The following is a 25,593-nucleotide window of genomic DNA, read 5'->3' on the forward strand; positions in this document are numbered from 1 at the left end:
TTCTGCATTCTGCAACCAAGTTCATCTGCTCTGAACAGGCTGCATTTTAGTAGCACCTCAGTTAGCTTTAATTATTTCTTTAATCTTGCATTCCCACATAGCAATCTGAACCAGAGTTGAACTTCTCTGAAATGATGCCACACCTAAGGAGCCCAATTCATCCCCTTTCTAGAATGTTCTCCAATATTGATTTGGAATTCAAGGGACCCTTGTTTCATCACATTGTCTTTAAGTTGATCTTGTGGTAAGAATGGAGTTGAGAATTGCTAACATTAATGATAATCAGAAGAGAAATGTCCAACTTCCAGCTTAAATGAAAGAATCCACCTTTTGAAGTTGTGCCCCCAGTTCTTTATTTCCCCCACAAGGGGAAGCATCCTTTTGGATCTACCTTGTCAGTTACCGTCAGAATCTTATGTTCCAGTAAGATCATCTCTCATTTGTTTTAAACTTCAATGAGTACAGACTGAACCTGCTCTGTCTTTCTTCATAAGACAACCCCTTCAGCCTAGGAATGGAACCAAGCTAACACACTCTGAACTGCCTCCAACGCAAGTACATGTCTCCTGAAATATGGAAATCCAAACTCTGGACAGGACTCTACTGTGGTTTCACCAATATCATGTATAGATGTAGCAAGAGGGGAGGTGGTGACATTGTGGTATTGTCACTGGGCTAGTAATCCAGAGACCTGGGGCAATGCTCTGGAGATCAATGGCAGATGGTGAAATTTGAATTCACTAAAAATCTGGAATTAAAAGTCCAATGATTACCATGAAACTATTGTTGTAAAAACCCTTCTGGTTCACGGATGTTCTTTAAGGAAGGGTGCCCTTTAGGGAAGAAAATCTGATATCCTTACTTGGTCTAGTTTACAAGTGGATCCAGTTCCACAGCAACGTGGTTGATTCTTTAACTACACCCTCAAAGGTAATTAGAGGTGGACAATGTAGGCTGGCCTAGCCAAAACGCCCCCCCCCCCCCCCCCCCCCACCACCACCACCACCCCGTACGAACGGTCCGTTCATTCGCCATCTTAATTACTTGATGAACCTACATGCTAGCATTTTGTAATTCATGTACAAGGGCACCCAGATACCTCGTTATTGTCACGTATTGTAGATTCCAGTTCAATAATGTTCTACTTTTCTATTTTTGCAATCCAAGTGAACAATTGTTCATTTTCCTACATTATTCTCCATCTCCCAAAATTTTACCCACTTAAACTATTTGTATCCCTTTACAGATCCTTTGTATCTTCCTCACAATTTGATTTCCTTCCTATATCTTTATACTGCTAGTAAATCTGGCTACAATATACTTGGTAGTCACCTATTTACAGTATCCATCTGTAAAATGATCAGGAGATCTTCTGCTGAAATTCCATCTGTTAGAACATGTAGTTGGAGTACCAGCACTGATCTCCGTGGCCCTCCATGAGATACCGTTTGCTAACTTGCAAATGACCCATGTTTCTTGATTCACTATTTCCTGTTAGTTCGCCAAGCCTTTGGATAAAGTCACTGCATTCTCTTGGAATGTTTTTAGCAAGTTTTATTTTAAGACAAGTTGTATTTACAGTCAATTTTCATCCAAATTATTATTTAAAAATTAAAGAAAAATAATAAACCTTTCAGAAGCTGTTTGGAGTCAGTAAGGGTCCGGAAGGAGCAAAGAGTATTTTGCTATTAACAAATTTGTGTTCTCTTGCATTGAATAACTATGTGTACTAAAAGGTTATGAGAATAAAGTTTGTTCCTATTAAAGTGCTGAATGAAATGTTTACATTTATTTTGCATATTAGATGGGAATGGCGGTTGGCGATGTCCTGCATGCCAGAATGTTTCTGTACGAGTCCCCAATTCTTACATGTGTTTTTGTGGTAAGTAGAAAACATCCGTGGAACTGCTTGAAATTATTCAGCAGTAAATGACTAAAAATGACTAAATGGGTGTCTTGTCAGTCTTTTGCACATAATATGAAACATGGTATTTAATTTGTTTACTTTTAATGTTAAATAAAGATTATTCTGATGTGTATGAAATAAACCCAGGGTGCAAATTATACATCCGATTTTTAAAGCTTGATTTTTTTTTTAAAGTATACCTCTAGAATAGTATGAAGTTTAGGATAATGGGTTATTTATGGCCTAGTTCTGCTTTGGCGCGTTTGATTATTCAAGTATTAAAATAGTTACACTCACGCTTTGGGGACTCTAGCCCTAATGAAACTGAGCCCTAAGTTACATATACAAGAAAAAGCTGCCTAGCATTTAAAAAGAAAAATGTATTTCTCTATTTGTCATAACTAATACTTCACAATTTAATGCTTTTCATTATTATTTTGTCATAGGCCTTTGACTCCTTTATTATTGCACTCAATACTTATGTAAAATTCCTGTCTGTGCAAAATCTCCTTTCCTGATCCCTTGCTAATGTATCTTTCTGAAGCTGATTTTGATTATCTGGCTTCTGCCTTTTTGCTTTTTATTTGATTACCTGTGATCCAAGTTCTTGTTCTCCACTTTGTCAGCTAACCTTTTGGAGAAATAATGAAGTGGGGGGAAGAGAAAAGTAAACATGGTAATGTAACCTAGGACTCTGGTGTTGGACTACTAATGTTGCTACTTTGCTTCAATATAAAGACAGGAGCAGTTGAAATTCAAGTGGATAATTTAAGAAATGGCAGATTTTGTAAGCGAATACTTTGTATCTGTTTTTAGATAGAGGAAGAGTAAAGCAAGTCAAGAGGAGGGTGCTTATATTTAGTGTAAGTAAAATAGAAAGGATAGAACTTGAGGTAGGCAAATCTTCAGAACCTGATGGCTTCCACCCTCAACAAGGAAAGGTAGGGGAAATTACAGTTGGATTAGTCAAAACTTGCCATTCTTCTGTTGGAATTTGTGCCTTTTGGTTTGAAAAATTGTACATATTGCTCCATTATTTAAGAAAGGGAGACCAGGAAATCATAGACCTTTCAAATTGAATTTTTCATCCGGGAAAGGGTGACAGGGAGAGCAATTGGATCAATATGAACAGATCAAAGATTGTCGACATGGACTTATAAAGGGTAAGTCGTGTCTGACTAATCCAGTTCAATTGTTTGAGTCAGTCACTAATGTAATTGTCAGTGGATGTTGTCAAAATGAACTTCCCAAATTTACTTAAAGTTCCTTACAAGATTATTGACAAAAATAAAAATGGAGGTATTTGACAGTGGGTTAGATAATTGGTGAGTAGGTAGGAGACTATTAATTAAAACAAAGGGAATGTGCTTTGATTGTTGAATTGTGACAAGTGATGTTCTTTTGGTATCTACTGGATTCTAGTAGAGCACATGTATATCCATGACAATTAATTGAGTTGTTTATGTCTGGGATGTTGTCTGTAACAGCAAACAGTATAATTCAGAGGAAGGTATGCCCAAATTAATGTGGTGTTCTGCATCTTGACTATTGTGCCCAATTCTAGGCAGTAAGACAAAAATCAAGCACTGGAGTCAGCGAAACCAAGAGGCCAAAGTTGGCTTCTAGAATAATTGGCCTGATTTATAACTGAAGCCAGAGGATTTCCAAGAGCTGTTGCTTGAAAAGAGGGTGCCTGAAAGGTGATCATGTAGAGGCATAGAAAAGATAAATCTGGAATATTGTTTTCAGTTAAATTGCAAAAATTCAAATTTGTAAAAGGTAATTTTATGATCACTAACAAAAATTCTTCTTGGCACAAAGAGTGATTAACATGTGGAATGAGGATCAAGGTGTAATCGTGGAAGCAAAAACATTGGTTTACTTGCATAATTAATCTAAATTCCCCTAGCCTGACACTGCAGCTCTCACAAAAGTACTCTATTTCTTATATTCATAATCCAACGTCTTACTCTGCCTCAGGATCTATGCTGAACTATATGCACAATATTGATTCCATACATTATTTTTGTTTGCTCCAAATTTACTGTTCTAGCCTTTTATCACATTTGTTTACACAAACACATTCTACGGTTAAGGCAGAGTTTTCTTATATATATATGGATCCTTGTCATCAACTTGTAGAAGTCTAAGTAAGCAATATCATTGTGAACTCAACTGTTTTATTACTTAAATTTTTCAAAGCGGTTGAGATTTGTTGAGCAGACCTTCCCTCTTTAGATTCAGTGAAGTTATTTTCTGGCTATTAATGCTCTCAGCAAAATATGATGGATTGGAACCTTTAGCCATGAATTCGCACTTTGTTGAGATGAACAAGAACAAAGAACAACCCAGCACGGGAAACAGGCCCTTCGGCCCAACGAGCCCGTGCCGCCGCATCGCCCTACACCTATTCAATTGCAGTTGTTTTGCTCTTTTTAAAAAGAGTCCGAAGATCATGAATGCCACTGAAGTTGATGCTTCTGGTAATATTTTATTTTATGTACTTGTAAGGTAAGGTTAACAATCCGGAGTGGAATCGGAATGAAATACCTCACAGCTGTGGAGAGCTTTGTGGAAAGAAACGATCTGGCAATGACTGTCCTCACTCGTGTAACATGTAAGCACAGAAAATACACGGGGATCTTTGGATCTTCTTACCTTTTTTATGTTACTCTACATTTGATAATTTGCTTCAATGACTTTGAAATATGTTCTGAACAAGTTTTTTTAGCTTTTCATAAGAACACATTACTAGCAAATATAGTTGCATCCATTTTTCTAATAGAAATCAGTCCCAACTTTCACTGGTACCACCTCCCTTAGACTTTTACAAAATGAGCCTAGGCCTCACTGTATTTGCTTATAATGGCTTTAATACTATGAAACCTGAATTATCTACTGATGTGGATGCTTCCCTGTGTCATTGGAAAATAAACATCAGGAGTTACTTGAGAGTTCCACAAAAATAAAGTGTGCTAGACAGACTACATAAGCACTTTTAAAATAATTTTATCTTGATTAATACGTGGATTTGGTTCAGCTGACAGCGCTTAGAATAAATGTTTGACCATATAAAGGAAGTTAATGAGTATAAAGAGTATCACTATAATTTCAGTTTCTGCATATTCCTTAATTGTTTTGTTTAGAAACTTTAAGCTGGGCAAAGTTTAATTTGAAGAATTTCTAAATGAACCTAAAATGTGTCGACAAGATTTGTTAAAAGCATTGATAAGGACAGAAGTAGGCCATTTAGCCTCCAACTTGTTTTATCATTAAGTAACATCATGGCTAATCTGTGACCCAACTCCATATGCTCGAGTTTTTTCCAGCATCCTCTGTTCTTGTATCAGATTGCAATATTTCACAGTATTTTGTTTATATCCATATACCAACTTTTGTCCAATATGCCTTAACACCTTCAGATAACAAAAATATGTCAGTCTCAGGTTGTAAAGTATGCAATTGACCTAGCCTCAATTGTTGTTTGCAGAAGAGAGTTCCAACTTTCTATCACCCTTTAAAAATAGAAATGTTTCTAATTTCACTCCTGGAAAGTTTAGCTCTTATTTTTAGACTGTTTCCCTGTCCTAAGTTTTCCAAAATAGGTTCACACTATCTTTATTATTCCCCTCAATTTGAAGTGTTTGATCCATCCTAAACCTTCCAAATTCCATGGACAACAACCCTAATTAAATAATAGCGCACCTTAATTTAATCTTGGAAGTTTATACATTTTAATCTAATGCTTATTCAATGCTAATTGGGTTGCTTACATTTCTTCACAATAAGCATAAATGAAAATTGCTGTTCCAATCTGCTCTTCTCCAACCATATGTGGAGACGTCAGAATAATGAAAAAGCTAACGGTATATTGTACTTCAAAGGAAAGAATTATAACTGACTTCTGCTGGGATTCCAACCCAGCCCAATTCCTGCAAGAGCAATTTGAGTAATTGGGCGTTTAATAATTACATATAACTATAACGTTTCACAGAGTTTGTAGATTTTCAAATAATGTTCACAAATAACCAGTTAAAGTTGTTTCTTTAAATCAGTCCACTATTAATAAGGTTGAGAGGCCATGCTCCTCCAGTGCCTGCACTATACGGAGAGCTTTTGAGTCATGACTGGTGAATTAGAAAATTGAGGGAATTTCTTAATAATGAACCACTTTTAGAAAATCTGGCAGAAAAGAATTTCTCATAGCTCAGAGTGACCCTCAGAATGCCACCAAATGAATGGAACTTCCAATAATTGGGCTAATATTTAATGTTTAAAGACTCGTTCATTGATCCTAGATTGTTTAAAGCAAGAAAATTAATTATTTTGAAGACTTTTTGCAGGTGTAATATGCACATGTAAACAATTTTAAATATAAACGAAACATTTTCAATTTATCACGTTGTCTTGCCTTTATTCCTCATTCCTTTTTCTTGCCTAGTCACCAATATTTTAACATTTACTTCATTTCTAATACACCCTGTTCCAACCAACATTGGAAATCTTGACCTATAGTTGAAAATCGACTCAGCTAAGTGAAACTCAGAAATCTTAATGGTTGCAGGTTTGTGTTATCTATATTAGTGTACAATGTGATCAAGTCAATCTAATTCATTTATATGAGGTCAGAAAGAATTTGATAGCAGGAAAGAATTAATTAAATCCATATGGCAGAATTTTAAATTACTATATCAAATTTGTAAGTCATCTCCAGGGTTTGTGTGGCCTGAGTAGGATATTTTTTGCAAGTGTCATTAGACCATTTTCCCACCAAATAGAACAATATTTAACTTTGTGTTTCGAAAGTGTTACTTTTCAGCAGAGTTAGTTTTGTACTTATCTCAAAAACCTCTGAAGCAGAATCTTTCTTTCCAGCCTATGTCATCCTGGACCATGTCCATCATGTCCTGCGTTTGTGACAAAAACATGTGAATGCGGCAGGACCAGGTAAGACACTCAATGAGGTGGCTCTCATTTTCTGAACATTGTGATGTCCATTTCAATTGTTCGGGAATATTTTGAATGCATCATTTTTAAAATACTCAATAAAGGCAAATTGTTGACTTGAATCGTGTATATTTTTCTATTTCTCAAACATCATAGAATGTTAATAGAATAGTAAGTAATTAAGCCCTTGTGTATTTAGAGTCGTAGAGGTTTTACAGTATGGAAACAGGCTCTTCGGCCCAATTTGTTCATACGATTCTTTTGTTTTTAAGACCCCTCAGCTAGTCCCAATTGCCTGCATTTGACCCATATCCCTCTAGAACATCTTACCCATGTAACTGTTTAAAAGAGAAAATTGTACCTGCTTGTACTACAAGCATCTCTGGCGGCTTGTTCCAGACACTCACTACCCTCTGTGTGGAAAAAATTGCCCCTTGGACCCTTTTGTATCAGTCCCCTGTCATCTTAAACCTATGCCCTCTAGTTTTAGACTCCCCTACTTTTGGGAAAAGATATTGACTATCTGACCTATGCCCCTCATTTTATAGACCTCTTTAATATTACCCCTCAGCCTCCTAGGCTCCAGAGGAAAAAATGTCCCAGTCTATCCTGCCTCTCCTTATAACTCAAACCATCAAATCCTGGTAGCTTCCCAGTAAATCTTTTTTGCACTCTTTCTAGGTTAATAATATCCTTTTTGTAATAGGCTGACCCGAACTGTAGATTCTTTAATAGAGCTATTCAGTTAATCGATTGTCTTGTTCATTGCTCATCTCTGTTTTTTAATCTGCCTTAAAATTATTTATTCAATTCTGTTTTGAAAATTATGATTGCGTCTACTTCCGCCACCCTTACAGTGATCGCATTCCAGATTGCAACAGCTCGCTGTGAAAATTTGTTTTCCACATGTCTCCTCTGTTATCAGTTGCCTTAAATGTGTGTCCTCTGGTATCTTGACCCTTCTGCCACTGGAAGCAATTTCTGGTGATTCTGTCAAAACGTTTCATGCTTTTGAATATATTTTTAAAGAATCACCTCATAGCTCCGCTCCTAAAGAAGAGCAGCTACAATTTCTCTAGCCTCTCCACATAAGTTTCTCATCTCCAGCATCGTTCTTCTAAATCTCTATGCTTTTTAAGACCTTGTCACTTTTGCCAAATGTAGTCAGAATTGAATACAGTACTTCAGCTGAGGCCTAAACAGTAATTTATAAAGATTCAGCATGATTCAGCAGATACAACAGTGAGTTTTAAGGGGCGTCTGGACGTATACATGAATAGGATGGGAATAGAGAGATATGGTCCCCAGAAGGGTAGGGTGTTTTAGTTCAATGGGGCAACATGGTTGGTACAGGCTTGGAGGGCCAAAGGGCATGTTCCTGTGCTGTAATTTTCTTTGTTCTTTGATTCCCTTGCCTTTGCACTTTATACCTCAATCAATAAATGCAAAGAACCCATTTTTATCGCTTTTTTTGAACTTGTCCTATCAATTTAAATGATTTGTGTATATACACCACCTCCTAATTCCTGCACTTCTTCAAAATGTTCAGTTTATATTATCTTTCTTTCTTGACAAATAGTGTTGTCATACAACCAGTGTTAGATTGTGTCACTGCATAAAATGTAATCTGTGGCAGTCTATGCCACATATTCTCCAACACATTTTCTGGCTCATTTGTTTTACTTTTGAGCTTCTTGGGGTTCCCTTGAATGTTTGTATAAGGATGTGCATGGTATTGATGTTTTTCTCTTTTAATCCACACATGCTTCAGTCCGCCTTGTTGCCCAACAAGGGGCATACACGCAATGGGCCATATGAGGGCTGCTCTTGGATGTTTCGAGAGTAGCCTAGTACTTCACGTCATTAGTGTACGCTTAAACTGGACCAGATGCTGGGCAACACGACAGCTCAGTGACTATCACTGTTTGCAGTGCAGATACATGGATTTGGACCAGTGTCTGCGGGAATTTGCGCGTTCTCCCCGTGCTTGCGTGGGATGCCGGAGTTGAGGGGGTTGAGCTATGAGGAGAGGCTGAATAAACTAGGCTTGTACTCGTTAGAGTTTAGAAGAATGAGGGGAGATCTCATTGAGACATATAAGATGATGAATGGGATGGATAGGATCGAGGTGGAGAGATTCTTCCCGCTCAGAAAGGACAGTAGGACTAGGGGGCACAGCCTCAAGATAAAGGGGGGGCGGTTTAGAACAGAGTTGAGGAAGAACTTCTTCACTCAAAGGGTGGTGAATCTCTGGAATTCTCTGCCCGTTGAAGTGGTGGAGGCTACCTCGCTAAATATTTTTAAGACGCGGGTTGATGGGTTTTTGATAAGCGAGGGGATTAAGGGTTATGGGGAGAGGGCGGGAATGTGGAACTGAGCCACGACAGATCAGCCATGATCTTATTGAATGGCAGGGCAGGCTCGAAGGGCTAGATGGCCTACTCCTGCTCCTATTTCTTATGTTCTTATGTTTTCTCTGGGTGCTCCGGTTTCCTCCCACACCCCAAAGATGTGCTGTTAGGCTGATGCGTGTAACAAATTGTCCCTACATTAGTCTTCCCTCAATGTGGAATGCTATAAGCATAGACAAGGGTCATGGGTGGAGAGGGGACTCAATGTTAAAATGGCGGCGTGGGCTCGTTGGGCCGAAGGGCCTGTTTCCCGTGCTGTGTTGTTCTTTGTTCTTTGTCTGTCCCTGTGTTAATTGTTGATTACATTTCTGACTTTCAAGTTATTGAGAAGTTTTGCACTATATACCCAGGTCATTAAAATATATTTAATACAGCAGTGATCCTTATATCAATCTCGTGTCCATTAGGGAAGGAAATCGGCTATTGTTACCTGTTCTGGCCTGCATGTGATTCCAGACCAGCAGCAATGTTATTGATTCTTAAATGTGTTCTGAAATGACCTAGCAAGCCACTCATTTGTATCAAAATTGCTGCAAAGTCTACAAGAAGTAATGAAACCGGATAGATCATGCACCATCAACCTAGGTACTGAAAAAGACAACAGCGCACCCTGCCCTGTCAACCCTGAAAAGCATTCCATGTTAATATTTAGGGGTGTGTGCCAAAATCGGGAGAGCTGTCCCATAGACTAGACAAGATATTCTAGATATCACCATCGTGATGTACTGTCCCATTGACAGGACACAGCCACCAGAGATGGCTGCACAATGGGATACAATCAGGAGGGAGATGCGCTGGGAGTTCTCAGTATTGATGCATGACCTCATGATGTCTTATGCCATTAGGTCAAACATGGGCAAGGAAACATCCTGCTGATTACCACCTACACCATCCCTCACCCCAACAGATGAATCAACCCTTTACCATATTGAACAACAATTGGAAGATGCACTGAGGGTGGCATAGCATGGGCAGAATGTACTCTGGGTGAAAAACTTCAGTGTTCACCACCAAGAGTGGCTCAATAACATCATCACAGACCAAACTGGCCTGATCCTAAAAGACATAGCTACTCTACTGTGTCTGCAGCAAGGAACCAACAAGTTGGAAAAACATACTCAAAAGGTTGCCTGCTGCAGATGCATCTGTCCATAACAGTATTGGAAGGAATGACCACCTCAGTCCTTTGGAAGTAAAGTCCCATCTTCACATTGAGGATACCCTCTCTGTTGTGTGGCACTACCACCATGCTAAATGGAGTAGACTTTGGACAGATGTAGCAACTCAAAACTGGTCATCCATGAAGTGCAGTGGGACATCAGCAGCAGAATTGTCCTCGAGCACCATCTGTACCCTGATGGCCTGGTACGTTCCTCACACTACTATTACCACCAAGCCAGGGGACCAACCCTGGTTTAATGAAGATTGCAAGAGGGTGTTCCATCAGTTACCAACCTGGTGAAGTTACAACACAGGACTACTTGAGTGCCAAACATCATAAGCAGCAAGTAATAGACAGAGCTAAGCAATGTGGAAAACTGCCCAGGTTTGTCCTTTCCATAAAAAGCAGGACAAATCCAACCCGACCAAATACCACCCTATCCACCTTTTCTCGATCATCAGCAAAGCAATGGAATGTGTTATTGACAGTGCTATCAAATAACACTTACTTAGCGGTAACCCACTCACTGACACTCAATTTGGGTTCTGCCAGGGCCACTCATCTCCTGACCCCATTACAGCCTTAGGTGTAATGGGGTCAGGAGATGGACAAAAACATGGACAAAAATTCTGAACTCCAGAGGTGAGGTGAGAGTGACTGCCCTTGACATCAAGGCAATATTTGATCAAGTGTGGCATCAAGGAGCCTAGCAAAACTGGAGTCAATGGGAATTGGGGAAAACTCTCCAATAGTTGCAGTCATGCTTAGCACAAATAGGGGGCGCAGTTAATAAGTTTGCAGATGACATCAAGGCTAGTGGCATGTGGACAGTGAGGATGGGTATCTCCAATTGCAGCAGGATCTTGATCAGTTGATCTTGATCTGACAAATGGCAGATGGTGTTTAATTTAGACAAATGTGAGGTGATGCATTTTGATAGATTGAACCAGGGCAGGACTTACTCAGTTAATGGTAGGGCATTGGGGACAGTTACAGAACAAAGAGATCTAGGGGTACATGTTCATAGCTCTTTGAAAGTGGAGTCATAGATGGACAGAATGGTGAAGAAGGCATTTGGCATGCTTGGTTTCGTTGGTCAGAACATTGAATACAGGAGTTGGGCATGGGATCCGAGGGGCTGTTGCCTTGTGGATCCAGAACTGGCTTGCCTGCAGGAGGCAGAGAGTGGTTGTGGATAGGTCTTTTTCTGCATGGAGGTTGATCACCAGTGGAGTGCCCCAGGGATCTGTTCTGGGACCCTTGCTGTTTGTAATTTTCATAAATGACCTCGATGAGGAAGTGGAGGGATGGGTTGGTAAGTTTGCCGACGACACAAAGGTGGTGGTGTTGTGGATGGTCTGGAGGGATGTCAGAAGTTGCAGTGAGACATATATAGGATGAAAGACTGGGCAGAGAAGTGGCAGAAGGACTTCAACACACATAAATGTGTAGTGGTCTATTTGGCAGGTCCAGTGGGATGAAGGCATATAATATCAAGGATAGGACTCTTAGCAGTGTAGAGGATCAGAACGACCTTGGGGTCTGGGTCCATAGGACTGTTAAATCAGCCTCGCAGGTGGAGGATGTGGTCAAAAAGGCCTGTGGTGTACTAGCCTTCGTTAATCGAGGGATTGAGTTTAGGAGTCGGGAGATAATGCTGCAGCTTTATAAGACCCTTGTCAGATCCCACTTGGAGTAGTGTGTGCAGTTCTGGTCGCCTCATTACAAGAAGGATGTGGAAGCTGTTGAGAGGGTGCAGAGGAGATTTACAAGGATGTTGCCTGGATTGGGTGGCATGCCTTATGAGGATAGGTTGAGGGACCTCGGTCTTTTCTCCCTGGAAAGACGATGGATGACAGGTGACCTGATAGAGGTTTGTAAGATGTTGAGATGGATTCTCAGAGGCTATTTCCCAAGGCTGAAATGGTCACAATGAGAGGATGCAGATTGAAGGTGCTGGGGAGTAGGTACAGAGGAGATGTCAAGGTAAGTTTTTCACTCAGAGGTGGGTGAGTGGAATTGGCTGCTGTCGGTGATTGTGGAGGCAAACTTGTTGGGGTCTTTTAAGAGATTTCTGGATGAGTACATGGGATTTAATGGGATTGAGGGTTATAGATAGGCCTGGTAGAACAACCCTTTCCTCTAGTCTGAAGAGCAATTATTCATAACTTTCTATCATTTAAGCAAGACTGCAGGATATGGCACTATTACACCAGGATTTATTGAACACCTGGGGCCCTGAGCTCTTGCCCGGCTGACCTGCTTTCACATGATGGTCTTAATTGCAACACCATTCCAAAGAAACAGACAGCATACGTCATCGTCATACCAAAACCTAGGAAAGGCCCTATGTATGCAGTCAGCTACTGTCCGATTTCACTCCTATCAGGCCCTTACAAAATCCTTGAAAGCCTCCTCCTTCAGCGCATGTCCCCAATCGTAGAAGTCCTTGACATCGACCAAACTGGTTTCCGCTGGGGAACAGATACTGCCCTTTACCTCTTGTATTGAAAACAGCTTTCAGAAAAACCTGGAGACAGTTACTGTGTTCCTCGACCTCACACCCATTTATGGCATTGTTTGGCTCACTCGTCTCCACTAGAAGCCATCACCCCGGGCAACTAAAAGCATTTGGAACATGATTGTTGAAAAATATAAGATTCAGAGTTCTCCTGACAAGCAAAAAGTACATGGAAAAGGCAAACCAATGGACTCCACCAAGCTCAGTACTGGCTTCAATCCTGCTCAACCTAACAGAAACAATCTTCCAAAAACCAACTCCTGAAAATTCATATATACCGACGACATGCACCTCATAACTCAAACCCCAAATTCGATACCTTGGACCGGACTCTAAGCAAGGTCTTATCAAAACCTGAACAGAAGTGCAGCACATGGCAACTCAAGCCAAATCCTTTAAAATCAGTATCCAGCTTATTCTAGCCTCATACTGCAAAAGATAGTAAAGAGCTCAACATCCAAATAAATGGCTACAAGTTAAAGCACAATCCAACTCGATCATACCTCAGAGTGACCTTAAATAGGACATTGATCTTCTGGGAACACCCAAAGAAAACTGCAACCAAAGTCAAGTCCAGAAACCACTTGATTACCAAACTAGCCGGCTCAACATTGGGTGCTGCTATCACCATCTTCTGAACCTCAGCACTTGCACTCTCATACTCAGTAGCAGAATACTGTGCAGCTGTTTGGTCAAGATCAGAACATGTCAAGAGTTGACATTCAGCTGAATGCCACCATGCGTATCATTACCAGAACACTACCATTCCCTTGGCTTTTTATCCTGGCAAACATGACTCCACATATCTGCTGACTTACAATAACCCAGAATGATCGAAAAGGTTTATAATGAAACCCATCTGCCACTTCATGCTGATTTATTCAGCCCACCCAATATATGATTCCCATGAAGAAGGTCGATCTAGAAAAACCCTCCCACACAGGACTTGAGCACAAATTCCACCTGGACAAATGAATGGGAATCATTGGACATGACAAACAAGTATCTGGTCTCAAACCCAACCCAACAGCTGCGTAGTTTCAACCTTCCAAGGAAAGAGTGGTACACCCTCAACAGACTCAGGACTGGCCAAGGCCCCTGCTTAGTCAGCTTCCACAGGGCATTAGTGCCAGCCCCTGCCAATTTCTGGCACAGACCTGGCAGAGAAATCTGGCAGCCGGAGACTTGTGGAGGCCTTGGCACCCACGAAGAGCCTGCTAAATGGCCTCAGCTTGAGTCTCCTGGTGTGCTGCGTTGCTAAAGCTGGGAGAATTGCCCCCTTCAACTTTATAAACAAATCTTTTGTATGGCATTTTACCAAATGCCTTTTGAAAGTCTGATGTGTAACTTCAACTGCACTACTCTTATCAACCCTCTATTTTAAAAGAATTCAAGTTAGTCAAGCACCGTTTACCTTTAGTATACCATTGCTATTCATTATCAGCCAGCACTGTCCAAAATGTCAGTTAATTTTGGTCTGGATTATTGTGTCTAGTCATTTTCTAACATAGGCCTGGGTGGTCAGTAGTTACCAGCCTTATTCCTTTCCCCAGTTTTTGAATAAGTTTGCAATTCTTTATTCATGTGATTGATACCCATTTACAGATTGGTTAAACCCCCAGCTATTTCCTTGTTCTGGCATCGAACTTAGATTTTGCATTAATTATATCCTTATTGACTTTCTTGAACAAAATCAAAAATGAGACAATATTTAGATGTTAAGATTTTTTAAAAATTACCTTAGGTATTTCGTAAAACTGCAGCAGGCGACGGTGCAGAGGGACCTCGGGGTCCTTGTGCATGAGTCGCAAAAACCCAGCCTGCAGGTGCAGCAGGTGGTCAGGAAGGCGAATGGGATGCTGGCCTTCATAGCGAGGGGGATTGAATATAAAAGTAGGGAGGTCTTGCTGCGGCTGTATAGGGCATTGGTGAGGCCGCAGCTGGAGTACTGTGTGCAGTTTTGGGCGCTGCACCTGCGCAAGGATATTTTGGCCTTGGAGGGAGTGCAGAGGAGGTTTACTAGGCTGATACCGGAGTTGAGGGGGTTGAGCTATGAGGAGAGGCTGAATAAACTAGGCTTGTACTCGTTAGAGTTTAGAAGAATGAGGGGAGATCTCATTGAGACGTATAAGATGATGAATGGGATGGATAGGATAGAGGTGGAGAGACTCTTCCCGCTCAAAAAAGACAGTAGGACTAGGGGGCACAGCCTCAAGATAAAGGGGGGACAGTTTAGAACGGAGTTGAGGAGGAACTTCTTCACTCAAAGGGTGGTGAATATCTGGAATTCTCTGCCCGTTGAAGCGGTGGAGGCTGCCTCGCTAAATATTTTTAAGAAGCGGGTTGATGGGTTTTTGATAAGAGAGGGGATTAAGGGTTATGGGGAGAGGGCGGGAATGTGGAACTGAGCCACGACAGATCAGCCATGATCTTATTGAATGGCGGGGCAGGCTCGAAGGGCCAGATGGCCTACTCCTGCTCCTATTTCTTATGTTCTTATGTTCTTATGTAACTATTCTGGTGCTCCAGTAATGTCTTGTTTGCTTTCTGTGTAATAACTTTTAAATCCTTTCAAGGGAGTTTAATTTTTCCTCTCCATAGCCAGTCAGTTCGTTGTGGCCAACCTGGGACCATTCACTGCAGTACCGTATGTGATAATCTCCTAAATTGTGGAAAGCATACATGTGCCCAGGTATGCCATGCAGGGAAGTGCCAGCCTTGTCCACTTATTGTTCAGCAAGGTAAGTAGCCACGCTCTTTATTCCTGACTAACAATTCTGATTGTTAGCTAGCAGATTTTCCTGAGCTAATTTTGCTCCCTCAAATAGCAGTCAATATTATAGTGGAGAATTTAGTTAAAGTTGCAACTACTGTTATAAAATTCATGTCAAGCTGCATTGATTAAGAAGGTTTGGGTAAACTTAATGTTACTATTAGAAGCAATTTTTTGTGGACGTTTATGAAAGCTGATTTGGCATTTTTAATCTAATAGCATCTTAAATACGAAGGTTGATGAGGAGTAACTTGCATCTAAGAAGCTAGACTTTAATAGTTACTTTCACATTCCTGTTGGTAAACTTTCTTTTGGATTAGTTTAAAAAAAATTCAAAAAAAGTAGCATGATGAGAAGTTTGCTCATATGTTCAATATGCAGTATGCTTACTAAAGTTGCTCATTATAAAGTCATTTTATGCATTACTGATGCGAGTGAGGTTTCTAAACCAATTTCTTGTGACTTAATTTATTTTTATAGGATTTCTATGGGATAATTCTGTTAACACTGGCTGTGGGAAGTGGACATTTTTCAGCTGTTAGTGTAGCAGAGTAGCCATGGGGTTTTAGCACAGTCACAATATAAGAAAATAATGCCAGAGAAGTATGTTATTTGAAAAGGGAGATTGTGGAAGTCTAGAGAACTGTAGACCAGTTAGCTTAATGTCAATGATAGGCGAGGTCATTTTGCTCAAAAATGTAATTGTATAACATCTTAATACCAAAAACAAAATAGGCAGCAGAGAAAGTAATACTGCACCAATTACATCGAATGATTACAGCATAGAAGGAGGTTACTCTCACTGTTTTGTCAGTGCCAGAGCAGTTTACCTTGTGCCATTCTCCTGCTTATTCCCTGACGTCCTACTATTCCTTCCTCTTGATAATCCAATTCTTTCTTCAAATCATGAGTGAATCTACCTACACCACATTGTCAGGCACTGTATTCCTGATCTGAACCACACAATACATTTACAGAAAAGATTTTCTTCATGTCACTTTTGCTTTTTTACCAATTACCTTAAATCTATGCCCTCTGGTTCTTGATCCTTTTTTTGAATATTCATTCGTGAAATGAGAGATGCGGACCCTTCTGCCAATGGGAACATTTCTTGCTTTCTTTCTGTCCCTGGCGCCTCATGATTTTTAATACCTCTATCAAATCTCCTTTCAACTTTTTCTCCTAGAAAAGTTCTCCAATCTGTCAACACAAGTAAAGTTCTTTGTCCTTGGTACCATTCTTATGTAACTTTTTATACCCTCCCTAATGTCTGCAAATCCTTCCTATAGTGCCCAGAACAGGACACAATACTGTAATTGAGGTTGAATCCATGATTTATGCATGTTCATATTTTTGCACCTATGCCTAATTTCTAAAGCCGAGGAACTTGTATGATTTTTTTCAGCTGCTCTCCTAGTGTGTCCTGACAACATCAATGATTTGTGCACATATGAATCAAAGTTTAGGTCAGCAGACTTTGGTCAAGGCATTGCCTTGGGTACTGTTCCCCCATGCTTTTGTTTAATTGGGAAAAGGCATAATGCCTGTTCCTTCTGTTTGTAAAGGACAGAGCCCTGTTTGTGATATATAGCCTCTAGCTATACACAAGTGAGCCACACTGCGAGCCTGACTGGTAATCTTAAATTGGTTGTCAGTGTAATTCTTAACAGAATCAAAACTTTGTCCAATTGCAGAATCACATCTCATGTTGAATACCATGTTTTGAGTTTTACACACAGGGGCTGGTTGGGTTTATTTAGTACATTATCTGTTGCAAACAGCTGAAAGCACCTGCTGTTTATGATCCATCAGTCATTTGGCTGTACAGCCTATATACCTAGTATCTCACTGACACTGAAATTCATATATCTCATTATTCATTTGTATGATAGGTGGAACATTATTTTGGTATGACGGCAGCATCTTGTTAGTGGAGTATACCTCTCGTTGCTACTGCATTATGACACAGTGAAATGGCTTGATTCACAAATTTTTTGTTCTTTTTCCATAGCCAACCTAAAGGTAGTGATGCATTAATCACTGTCCCCTAAACATTCTCCAGCTGACACTTGATCAATTTGGCCTATCTCATTTCCAGGAACCAGACCGACCCTTTCTCATTTGGATTGGAAAGAGTGATGTAGAAAATTCTCTTCAGCACACTCTAGAAACTTCTGCCCCTTTCTGCCTTTTAACAAGACCACTATCCAAGTCTATATTAGGATAAATGAAGTTCCCATTTTTGCTAGTTTTTGCACTCTCCAGTTTCCTTGCAGATTTCTCCCTCTACGTCTTTCACACCAGTTGGTGGTCTATTGAAATTATTTCATGGGGTATGGGCATCACTGGCAAGGCCAGCAGTTTTTGCCCATCCTTAATTGCCCTTCAGCTGAGGGGCTTCCCAGGCCATTTCAAAGGGCAGTGAAGAGTCAACCACATTACTTGTGTCAGATAAGGATGGCAGATTTTCATCTCCAAAGGACATCAGTGTAGCAGATGGGTTTTTATGAAGATCAGTGATTCAGGGCCTGAGATTAACTTTCAATTTTGCATTTCATTAATTAAATTCTACTAGCTGCCATGGGAACTTGAATCCCCAGGGCATTAGCCAAGGCCTCTGAATGACTTGACTAGTAACATTACCACTACACCACCGTGATCTTGAATATTATGGTTCCTTTATTGTTTCTTAACTCCAGCCAGATATATTCTGTCCTTAACACCTCTGAGACACCCTCTCTTTGCAACACTCTTGTTTTCTCCTTAATCAAAACGACTAGCCCATCTCCATTTTTTTCCTTATCTTTGCTGAGTACCTTGTATCCAGGAATATTTAATACCCAGTCCAACCCCTTAGGCCAGGTCTCCATTATCACACAGTATACCATGTTGCTATCTGTGCTTGCAGACCAAACTTTTTCACCACATATTTGTACAGTGGCCCTAAGTTAGACTTTATTATACTCCTTCACTCCGACTCCACCCAATAGCCTACCATCTCCTATCCCAGTGTCATCTCCTAATTCCCTGTATGCCTTTGGGTTTCTCTCCTGGTTCCTACATTCCTGCCAAGTTAATTTAATGCCAGCAGCATGAACAAATCACCGTGTGGAAATTGGTCCTGATTCTGTTTATGTTCAACATGTCTGGCCTGCACAGGTCCCATACCTGCCCCAAAACTGGCCCCCATGTCCCAGAAATCTAAAGCCTTCCTCCTTCAGCATCTTCCAACCACACGTTTATCCTCCTATTTCTGTGATCTCTTGTGTGATCTGGTTCTGGCTGTACACCCCAGATGAACCATTACTCACTGATTGAAGGTTAAGATGCATGCACGGGCCCTCCTGCACTACCTGCCTGGCCATCTTTGACTACCCAGCAGCTTCTTGTACACACACCCTCCCTGCTTTTCTTTGAAGCTGGAACATAGATTGGTAATTGCATGGCATCATGGGATAGGTAATGGAATAAATATCAAGCTGGCTACAAAACAACAAAGTGCAGAAGTTGAGTGTAGCTACTCTGACAAAGGTATAAAATTGGTGTTCTGTGTGCTGATGAGATAGATGAAGAAGAGACGCTCTTGTGTTTTAATGCTGAGATAACCAAGTTGGTCCAAATGGCTTGTTTCTGTAATGAAGATGTGATGTGATTCAATTCTTTGGCCATGTTAACTTTCCCTCTACATTTTGAAACTGCTCAAGTACAGTACTCTAGTATCATGATAATCTGTGTTCTCAGAATGTATGTCTGAAATATGTCATCAAATGATCAAAAGTATTTTCTTTGCCCCTCTAGCCTGCTATTGTGGAGTTACCTCTCGAGAAGTTCTGTGTGGAACAGATAAAGAAGAATATGATGGCATCGGCTATTTTTCTTGTCAGAAACCTTGTGACAGGTGAATTGAGACACATGTACACTGTGACCTTTTACTGAGTGTTGTAGATATCCGTTAATGGAATTTGGCACTTGGAGTCAGAAAATATACTGTTGAACTTTGACGAAGGATTATCCAGACTCAACATTAGCTCTATTCTCTCCCCACAGCTGCTGTCAAACCTACTGAGATTTTCCAACATTTTCTGTTTTTGTTTCAGCTTCTAGCATCTGAAGTCTTTTGATTTTATATTGTATACTGTTGCATACTGTGCACCCTAATAAAAGTCATTTTGCTAAGTGAAGCTAGCAATCTCTTTCTCTTTCACTGCTCTCAAGAATTAGGATTCTCTTTCTGCGTGTTCCTCCTTGCCTTGCTTAAGCCTAAATGTGTGTCTTGCTCTTTTTTTTCCTCTCTCTACTTTTTTGCTTTTTTTCTTATCCCTGTTATTCTGTGTTTAACCCGTCTCTGAATCCCTTTAGCATTTGTCTATCCCCAATTTTCTGTTGTTATTTCTCCCACTAGCCTTGCTGCTAAAATGCAGTTAAAAACAAAATAAACACCGTCTGGTGTGTCCAGTACCTATCTGTTTTTTTTCCCTCACAGAATGGATGTATTTTCAAATCAACCCAAACTCTATCTGAAACAAAGTAGAAGGTTCCTTCATTGGACAAGGATTGCAAGTGTGCATATTGTTGATTATATTAGTATTTTCCAAATTTCTTGGAGCTCGGACTAAACAGTTAATTCTTAGAACCTTTTGCTATCCTCTTGCTTAGGATATTGGTAAGTTTTTAAAATCGTGCCCTTTTATTTTGTGTTGCTTGATCTACATTGATTTCTTTTTCTTCTTCTGTTTTGCCTTTTCGGTGAATAAGCATTTGCAGTATGATGCAGATTGCAGTGGCATGTGTATTGTATGATTTTGGGGAATTCTAAACTTTTTACATCATCAACAAAATTCTCCTGTATCATATTTGTTTGCACTGTGCTTCTGAAAGTCATGCTGCACTATCCAGATGGGACTCTTGAACTGTGGGGAGAGGAGTGTGCTTTTCTTTTTGTGGTGTTATGAACATACAAATTTACAAAAAGATGGTCAAACAAAAATCAGTTAGCCAATCAAATCTGTCTCGTTCAGATATGTTGCAACTAAAGAACATGTTCCCCGATCCCTCCTCCCACTGTTACCTGCTTGCTTGGGAGAGGCAAAAGAAAATTACAGATTACAAAAAAATTGGGAAAATTATGACGTGCAGGCAGGTTGTATCAGAATTTTTTAATGGAATTTGGCATGTTTCTTACCTTCCATTTGGTTGAAGTTTTGAGCTTGGGAGTAACCTTGATTTGGCTGGCTGCAACTTTGGGGATGTGCATTATAGAAGTCGCTGGCCACTCTAATGCGCAGTGACAGTGATTGTTGATGCGTTGCTGTTATCAGTAAAGCAAAATCCCAGCTAACTTTTTTTCTTGTAAAAATAATCCATAATGTATTTGAATACGGCTGGAAATGGGGTCATAAAAAATTTCAAAAAATGTTTCTGGTCCACGACATTTGAGTAACTCAGTTTTATACAATTGGAAGTGACTAATGTAAGCTACATGGAACCATTTGCATGATTCATTGGTAGTAAATAGAATATTCTTTTGATATTTAAAAATGTTGGAAGATACCTATCAGTGTCTTTGCACCACTAAACATCAGCTTTGTTTTGTTAACATCTGAAAACTTGTAAATGGTCACAATGAACAGCAACTTGCCACAGTGATGAATTTGATTTGAGAGTGGAGTCAGTTTCTAGTGTTTTGTTTTGCAGAAGATCATGAAAGCTTGATTAATGCTGCAAATTTATCGATCTTTTGAGCTGGTTTGCCCGATTTTTGGAAAAACCAAGATAACCTACTGGAAACTCACCCCAGTTTGTCTGAGAAATTGAATTGTGATTCCAGAGTTAACATGTTTTCCACAGCAAAAGTGTAAGATTAAAGTATTCATTTTTTATTCAAATAAAATAAAAGACCACTTGACCATTATGATGACATTAATGTTGACACTGTAAATTTTTTGGGGGGCTGGGTTCATTAATGGATGGATAAAAGGTAACGTGGATATTTTTATGTTGAAAATGGGAAAGGCCACATGGAATTTGCTGCCATGGTAAAGTATGGCCAGTGCCGATATTTGTCACAAGTGGAACTATAGTCAGTGTTGCCTGTGTAACCTCATAATTGGGACTACTGTTGTGATGCATCCAAAACATCGCATTTCAGTAAAGTCTTTCTAGATATTTCTATGTACGCAACACCATTGAGGAATAGCTTAGTGAATTGTTTGCCTTCCACAATTGGTTCTATCTCTGTCACATTGTTATGTTGCCTAATTTGGAAAAATGGAATATTATTCAATCATATAATGTGCATAAAAGATTTCACTTGACAGAAGTCCATTGAGACATTGGCCTTGATTTTACTGGCACAGCTACCCGATGTTCATAAGATCACACCTGAGGCCAACGGGGAATGCCATTCTGCAAGCCTCGCCCGTCCTGATTTTGGGCAGCCATGTCAGTAAAATCAGGGCCATTGTGTTGTCAAAGTCTGTTGTAAATAAGTACTTTTTTCCACTCTAGTGATTTTGGTTATGAACATCTAATGCTCTTACTACAAATGCCATTCTTGTTAACTTTCAGATTTCTATAGTGTACCTTCAGGTTACAATGTGTGGCAGCATTATTGTTATCAGTATTAAAAATCATTAGCAAATAACATTCTATCACATGACTGGTAGTGACTTTTACATCCTGTTGATGCTAAGCATGTTCACTCCCTTAGGAAGCTCAACTGTGGAAACCATAACTGTCTCCAGCTATGCCATCCATCTGCATGTCAGCCATGTCCTCGCCTGCCAAAATTGGTGCACAGTTGCCCTTGTGGACAGACTCCTTTGTGCAAACTTTTGGAGCTTGGTTACCCTGAGCGTAAGAGCTGCACTGAACCTATACCATCCTGTGGGAAGACTTGTGGCAAACCCCTGTCCTGTTGTTCTGATGGTAAGGACAACAGATGGTTTTGATTGTTTTTGAAATTTTTTTAAATTAGATTTTTAAAATTCTCAGATGTTATTTGATCACTTTTGGGGTTTACTGATTAAACTTCTAAAAATAGATTCACAGCTTATGAATAAGTAACTTGACAATTCTAACATAACATACTGATCATTCTCAGTAACATTTGGTAATAGTACTGTTAAAATGTTAACTATATTTTCATAGTTTTTCTGTACCCTTAAAATAACTAGGGAATTACCTGTCTCTCTCTCATTTTCAATATATTGAGATGCATGATATGGAGTAATAACTTATTTCCAAGCTAACTATTAAAGTTTGTAAAGCAAGTAAATCTGCCTTGCTGATTCTAATCTTTTTTTTGTCAGAATTATGTTTGTGTATTAATGGCATGAAAGAGCAGACCATACTGAGGGTGCAGTTACCATGGGCTTCATGTTTGTTGGCCATTTTGCTTTGTTCAGAGCAACCCTTAATTTGGTCCTCAAACGCAATGTAATAATTAGAAACAAAAAAGTTGCAAATTTGAGATGAAAATGAAAGATGTTGGAAGTGCATAGCATGTCAGTGTATATCTGCAAAAAGAAATGATACATTAACAATTCTGATCATGAAACTCTCACCAGAACTGAAAACTTTGGTTAGGTGAACAATTTGGAAAGAAAAAGGAAAAGATGAGAAATAACAGAATTGAGGAAGGAATTTAACTTTGCTGGTGATCTGCCAATTGCTTAATTCAAATCATAGAATAGTTACAGCACAGAAAGAGGCTATAAGATGTGTCATGTCTGTGCTGGGTGTCTTCAGGAACAACTCATCTAGCCCTCCTCCCCATTTTCCCTGTAGGGAAAATGTTTCTGTAGAAATCATAAGTGAGAGCAGAAATGATTCAGAAGATGAAAAGACATAGGAAAGGCGTACAAACAAACTGAGGAAATAAAGATTGAAGAATAGGGAAGAAAAATTTGTCAGGTAGGTTTGTAATGAAATGCTGAATAGCTAAGAGTAGTGGGCGAGAAGAGGATTGGGAGAGGTTTAAATGTCAACAAAGATTGACAAAGAATTTGATAAAGAAGAGTAGGAGAAACTATGAAGCTGGGCTAGCGCTTAATATAAAAAAGGATAGCAAGAGTTTTTATAAGTATATAAAAAGGAAGAGGCTGGCTAGGGTGAACGTTGGACCCTTAGAGGATGAGAAGGGGGACTTAGTGGTAGGGGATGGGGAAATGGTTGAGGTCTTGAATAACTTTTTTGTTTCGGTCTTCACGGAGGAGGATGTGAATACTTCGCCAGGTGTTAGAGATGGAAAGGTGGTAGGACTGGAGGGTCTCAATGACATTATTGTTACTAGAGAGGCGGTGCTCAACAGACTGGAGGGACTGATTGTGGACAAGTCCCCAGGACCGGATGGAATGCATCCGAGGGTTCTGAAAGAAATGGCGGAGGTGATAGTGGATGCCTTGGTGGTTATTTTCCAGACGTTGCTGGATTCCGGGGAAGTGCCGGAAGATTGGAAAGCGACTAATGTTACGCCGTTGTTTAAGAAGGGTGCCAGGCAAAAGGCAGGGAATTATAGGCCGGTTAGTTTAACATCTGTTGTAGGTAAAATGTTAGAATCCGTCATCAAGGAGGAAATAGCGAGGCATCTTGAGGGGAATTGCTTGATAGAGCAGACGCAGCACGGTTTCGTTAAGGGGAAGTCGTGTCTGACAAATTTACTGGAGTTCTATGAGGATGTGTCTAGGGCGGTGGATAGAGGAGAGCCGGTGGATGTGGTCTTGATTTTCAGAAGGCGTTTGACAAGGTACCTCACAAGAGGTTATTGCAGAAGGTCAGGGGACATGGAGTTGGGGGTAGGGTGTTAGCGTGGATAGAGGATTGGTTGTCAAATAGGAGGCAGAGAGTGGGGGTCAATGGGTGTTATTCGGATTGGCGGATGGTGACTAGTGGAGTGCCCCAGGGGTTGGTGCTGGGGCCTCAGCTATTTACCATTTATATAGATGATCTGGAGGAGGAAACCGAGTGTGTGGTGTCAAAATTTGCTGATGACACCAAGATTGGTGGAACGGCAAATTGCGCGGAGGGAGTGGAGAGTCTACAGAAGGATCTAGATAGGCTGGGCGAATGGGCCAGGAATTGGCAAATGGAATTTAATGTTGGCAATTGCGAGGTGGTCCACTTTGGTAGGAATAATGGTAGGAAGGATTATTACTTACGTGGCGAGAAACTGCAGCAGGCGACGGTGCAGAGGGACCTCGGGGTCCTTGTGCATGAGTCGCAAAAACCCAGCCTGCAGGTGCAGCAGGTGGTCAGGAAGGCTAATGGGATGCTGGCCTTCATAGCGAGGCGGATTGAATATAAAAGTAGGGAGGTCTTGCTGCAGCTGTATAGGGCATTGGTGAGGCCGCAGCTGGAGTACTGTGTGCAGTTTTGGGCGCCGTACTTACGCAAGGATATTTTGGCCTTGGAGGGAGTGCAGAGGAGGTTTACTAGGCTGATGCCGGAGTTGAGGGGGTTGAGCTATGAGGAGAGGCTGAATAAACTAGGCTTGTACTCATTAGAGTTTAGAAGAATGAGGGGAGATCTCATTGAGACAAATAAGATGATGAATGGGATGGATAGGATCGAGGTGGAGAGACTCTTCCCGCTCAGAAAGGACAGTAGGACTAGGGGGCACAGCTCAAGATAAAGGGGGGGTGGTTTAGAACGGAGTTGAGGTGGAACTTCTTCACTCAAAAGGTGGTGAATCTCTGGAATTCTCTGCCCGTTGAAGTGGTGGAGGCTACCTCGCTAAATATTTTTAAGACGCGGGTTGATGGGTTTTTGATAAGCGAGGGGATTAAGGGTTATGGGGAGAGGGCGGGAATGTGGAACTGAGCCACGACAGATCAGCCATGATCTTATTGAATGGCGGGGCAGGCTCGAGGGGCT

The 25,593-nt window shown here is 40.5% G+C and overlaps 1 protein-coding gene across 4 annotated transcripts in view; it reads left to right on the forward strand.

Moving 5' to 3' along the window:
- nfx1 (nuclear transcription factor, X-box binding 1) overlaps positions 1 to 25,593 on the forward strand; it is an 81,409-nt gene that overhangs the window by 13,975 nt on the left and 41,841 nt on the right. For all 4 annotated transcript variants that reach the window (XM_080208134.1, XM_080208162.1, XM_080208144.1 and 1 more), the window contains exons 4-9: positions 1,805 to 1,882; positions 4,418 to 4,523; positions 6,782 to 6,853; positions 15,549 to 15,688; positions 19,519 to 19,618; positions 22,430 to 22,647. In XM_080208134.1, coding sequence (XP_080064260.1) covers positions 1,805 to 1,882; positions 4,418 to 4,523; positions 6,782 to 6,853; positions 15,549 to 15,688; positions 19,519 to 19,618; positions 22,430 to 22,647 — 714 coding nt within the window. The remainder of the gene's footprint in view (positions 1 to 1,804; positions 1,883 to 4,417; positions 4,524 to 6,781; positions 6,854 to 15,548; positions 15,689 to 19,518; positions 19,619 to 22,429; positions 22,648 to 25,593) is intronic.

Source organism: Carcharhinus amblyrhynchos, chromosome 2 (genome assembly GCF_965287045.1).
Source record: "Carcharhinus amblyrhynchos chromosome 2, sCarAmb.v2.hapA, whole genome shotgun sequence".
In the NCBI taxonomy this organism is placed as follows: domain Eukaryota; kingdom Metazoa; phylum Chordata; class Chondrichthyes; order Carcharhiniformes; family Carcharhinidae; genus Carcharhinus; species Carcharhinus amblyrhynchos.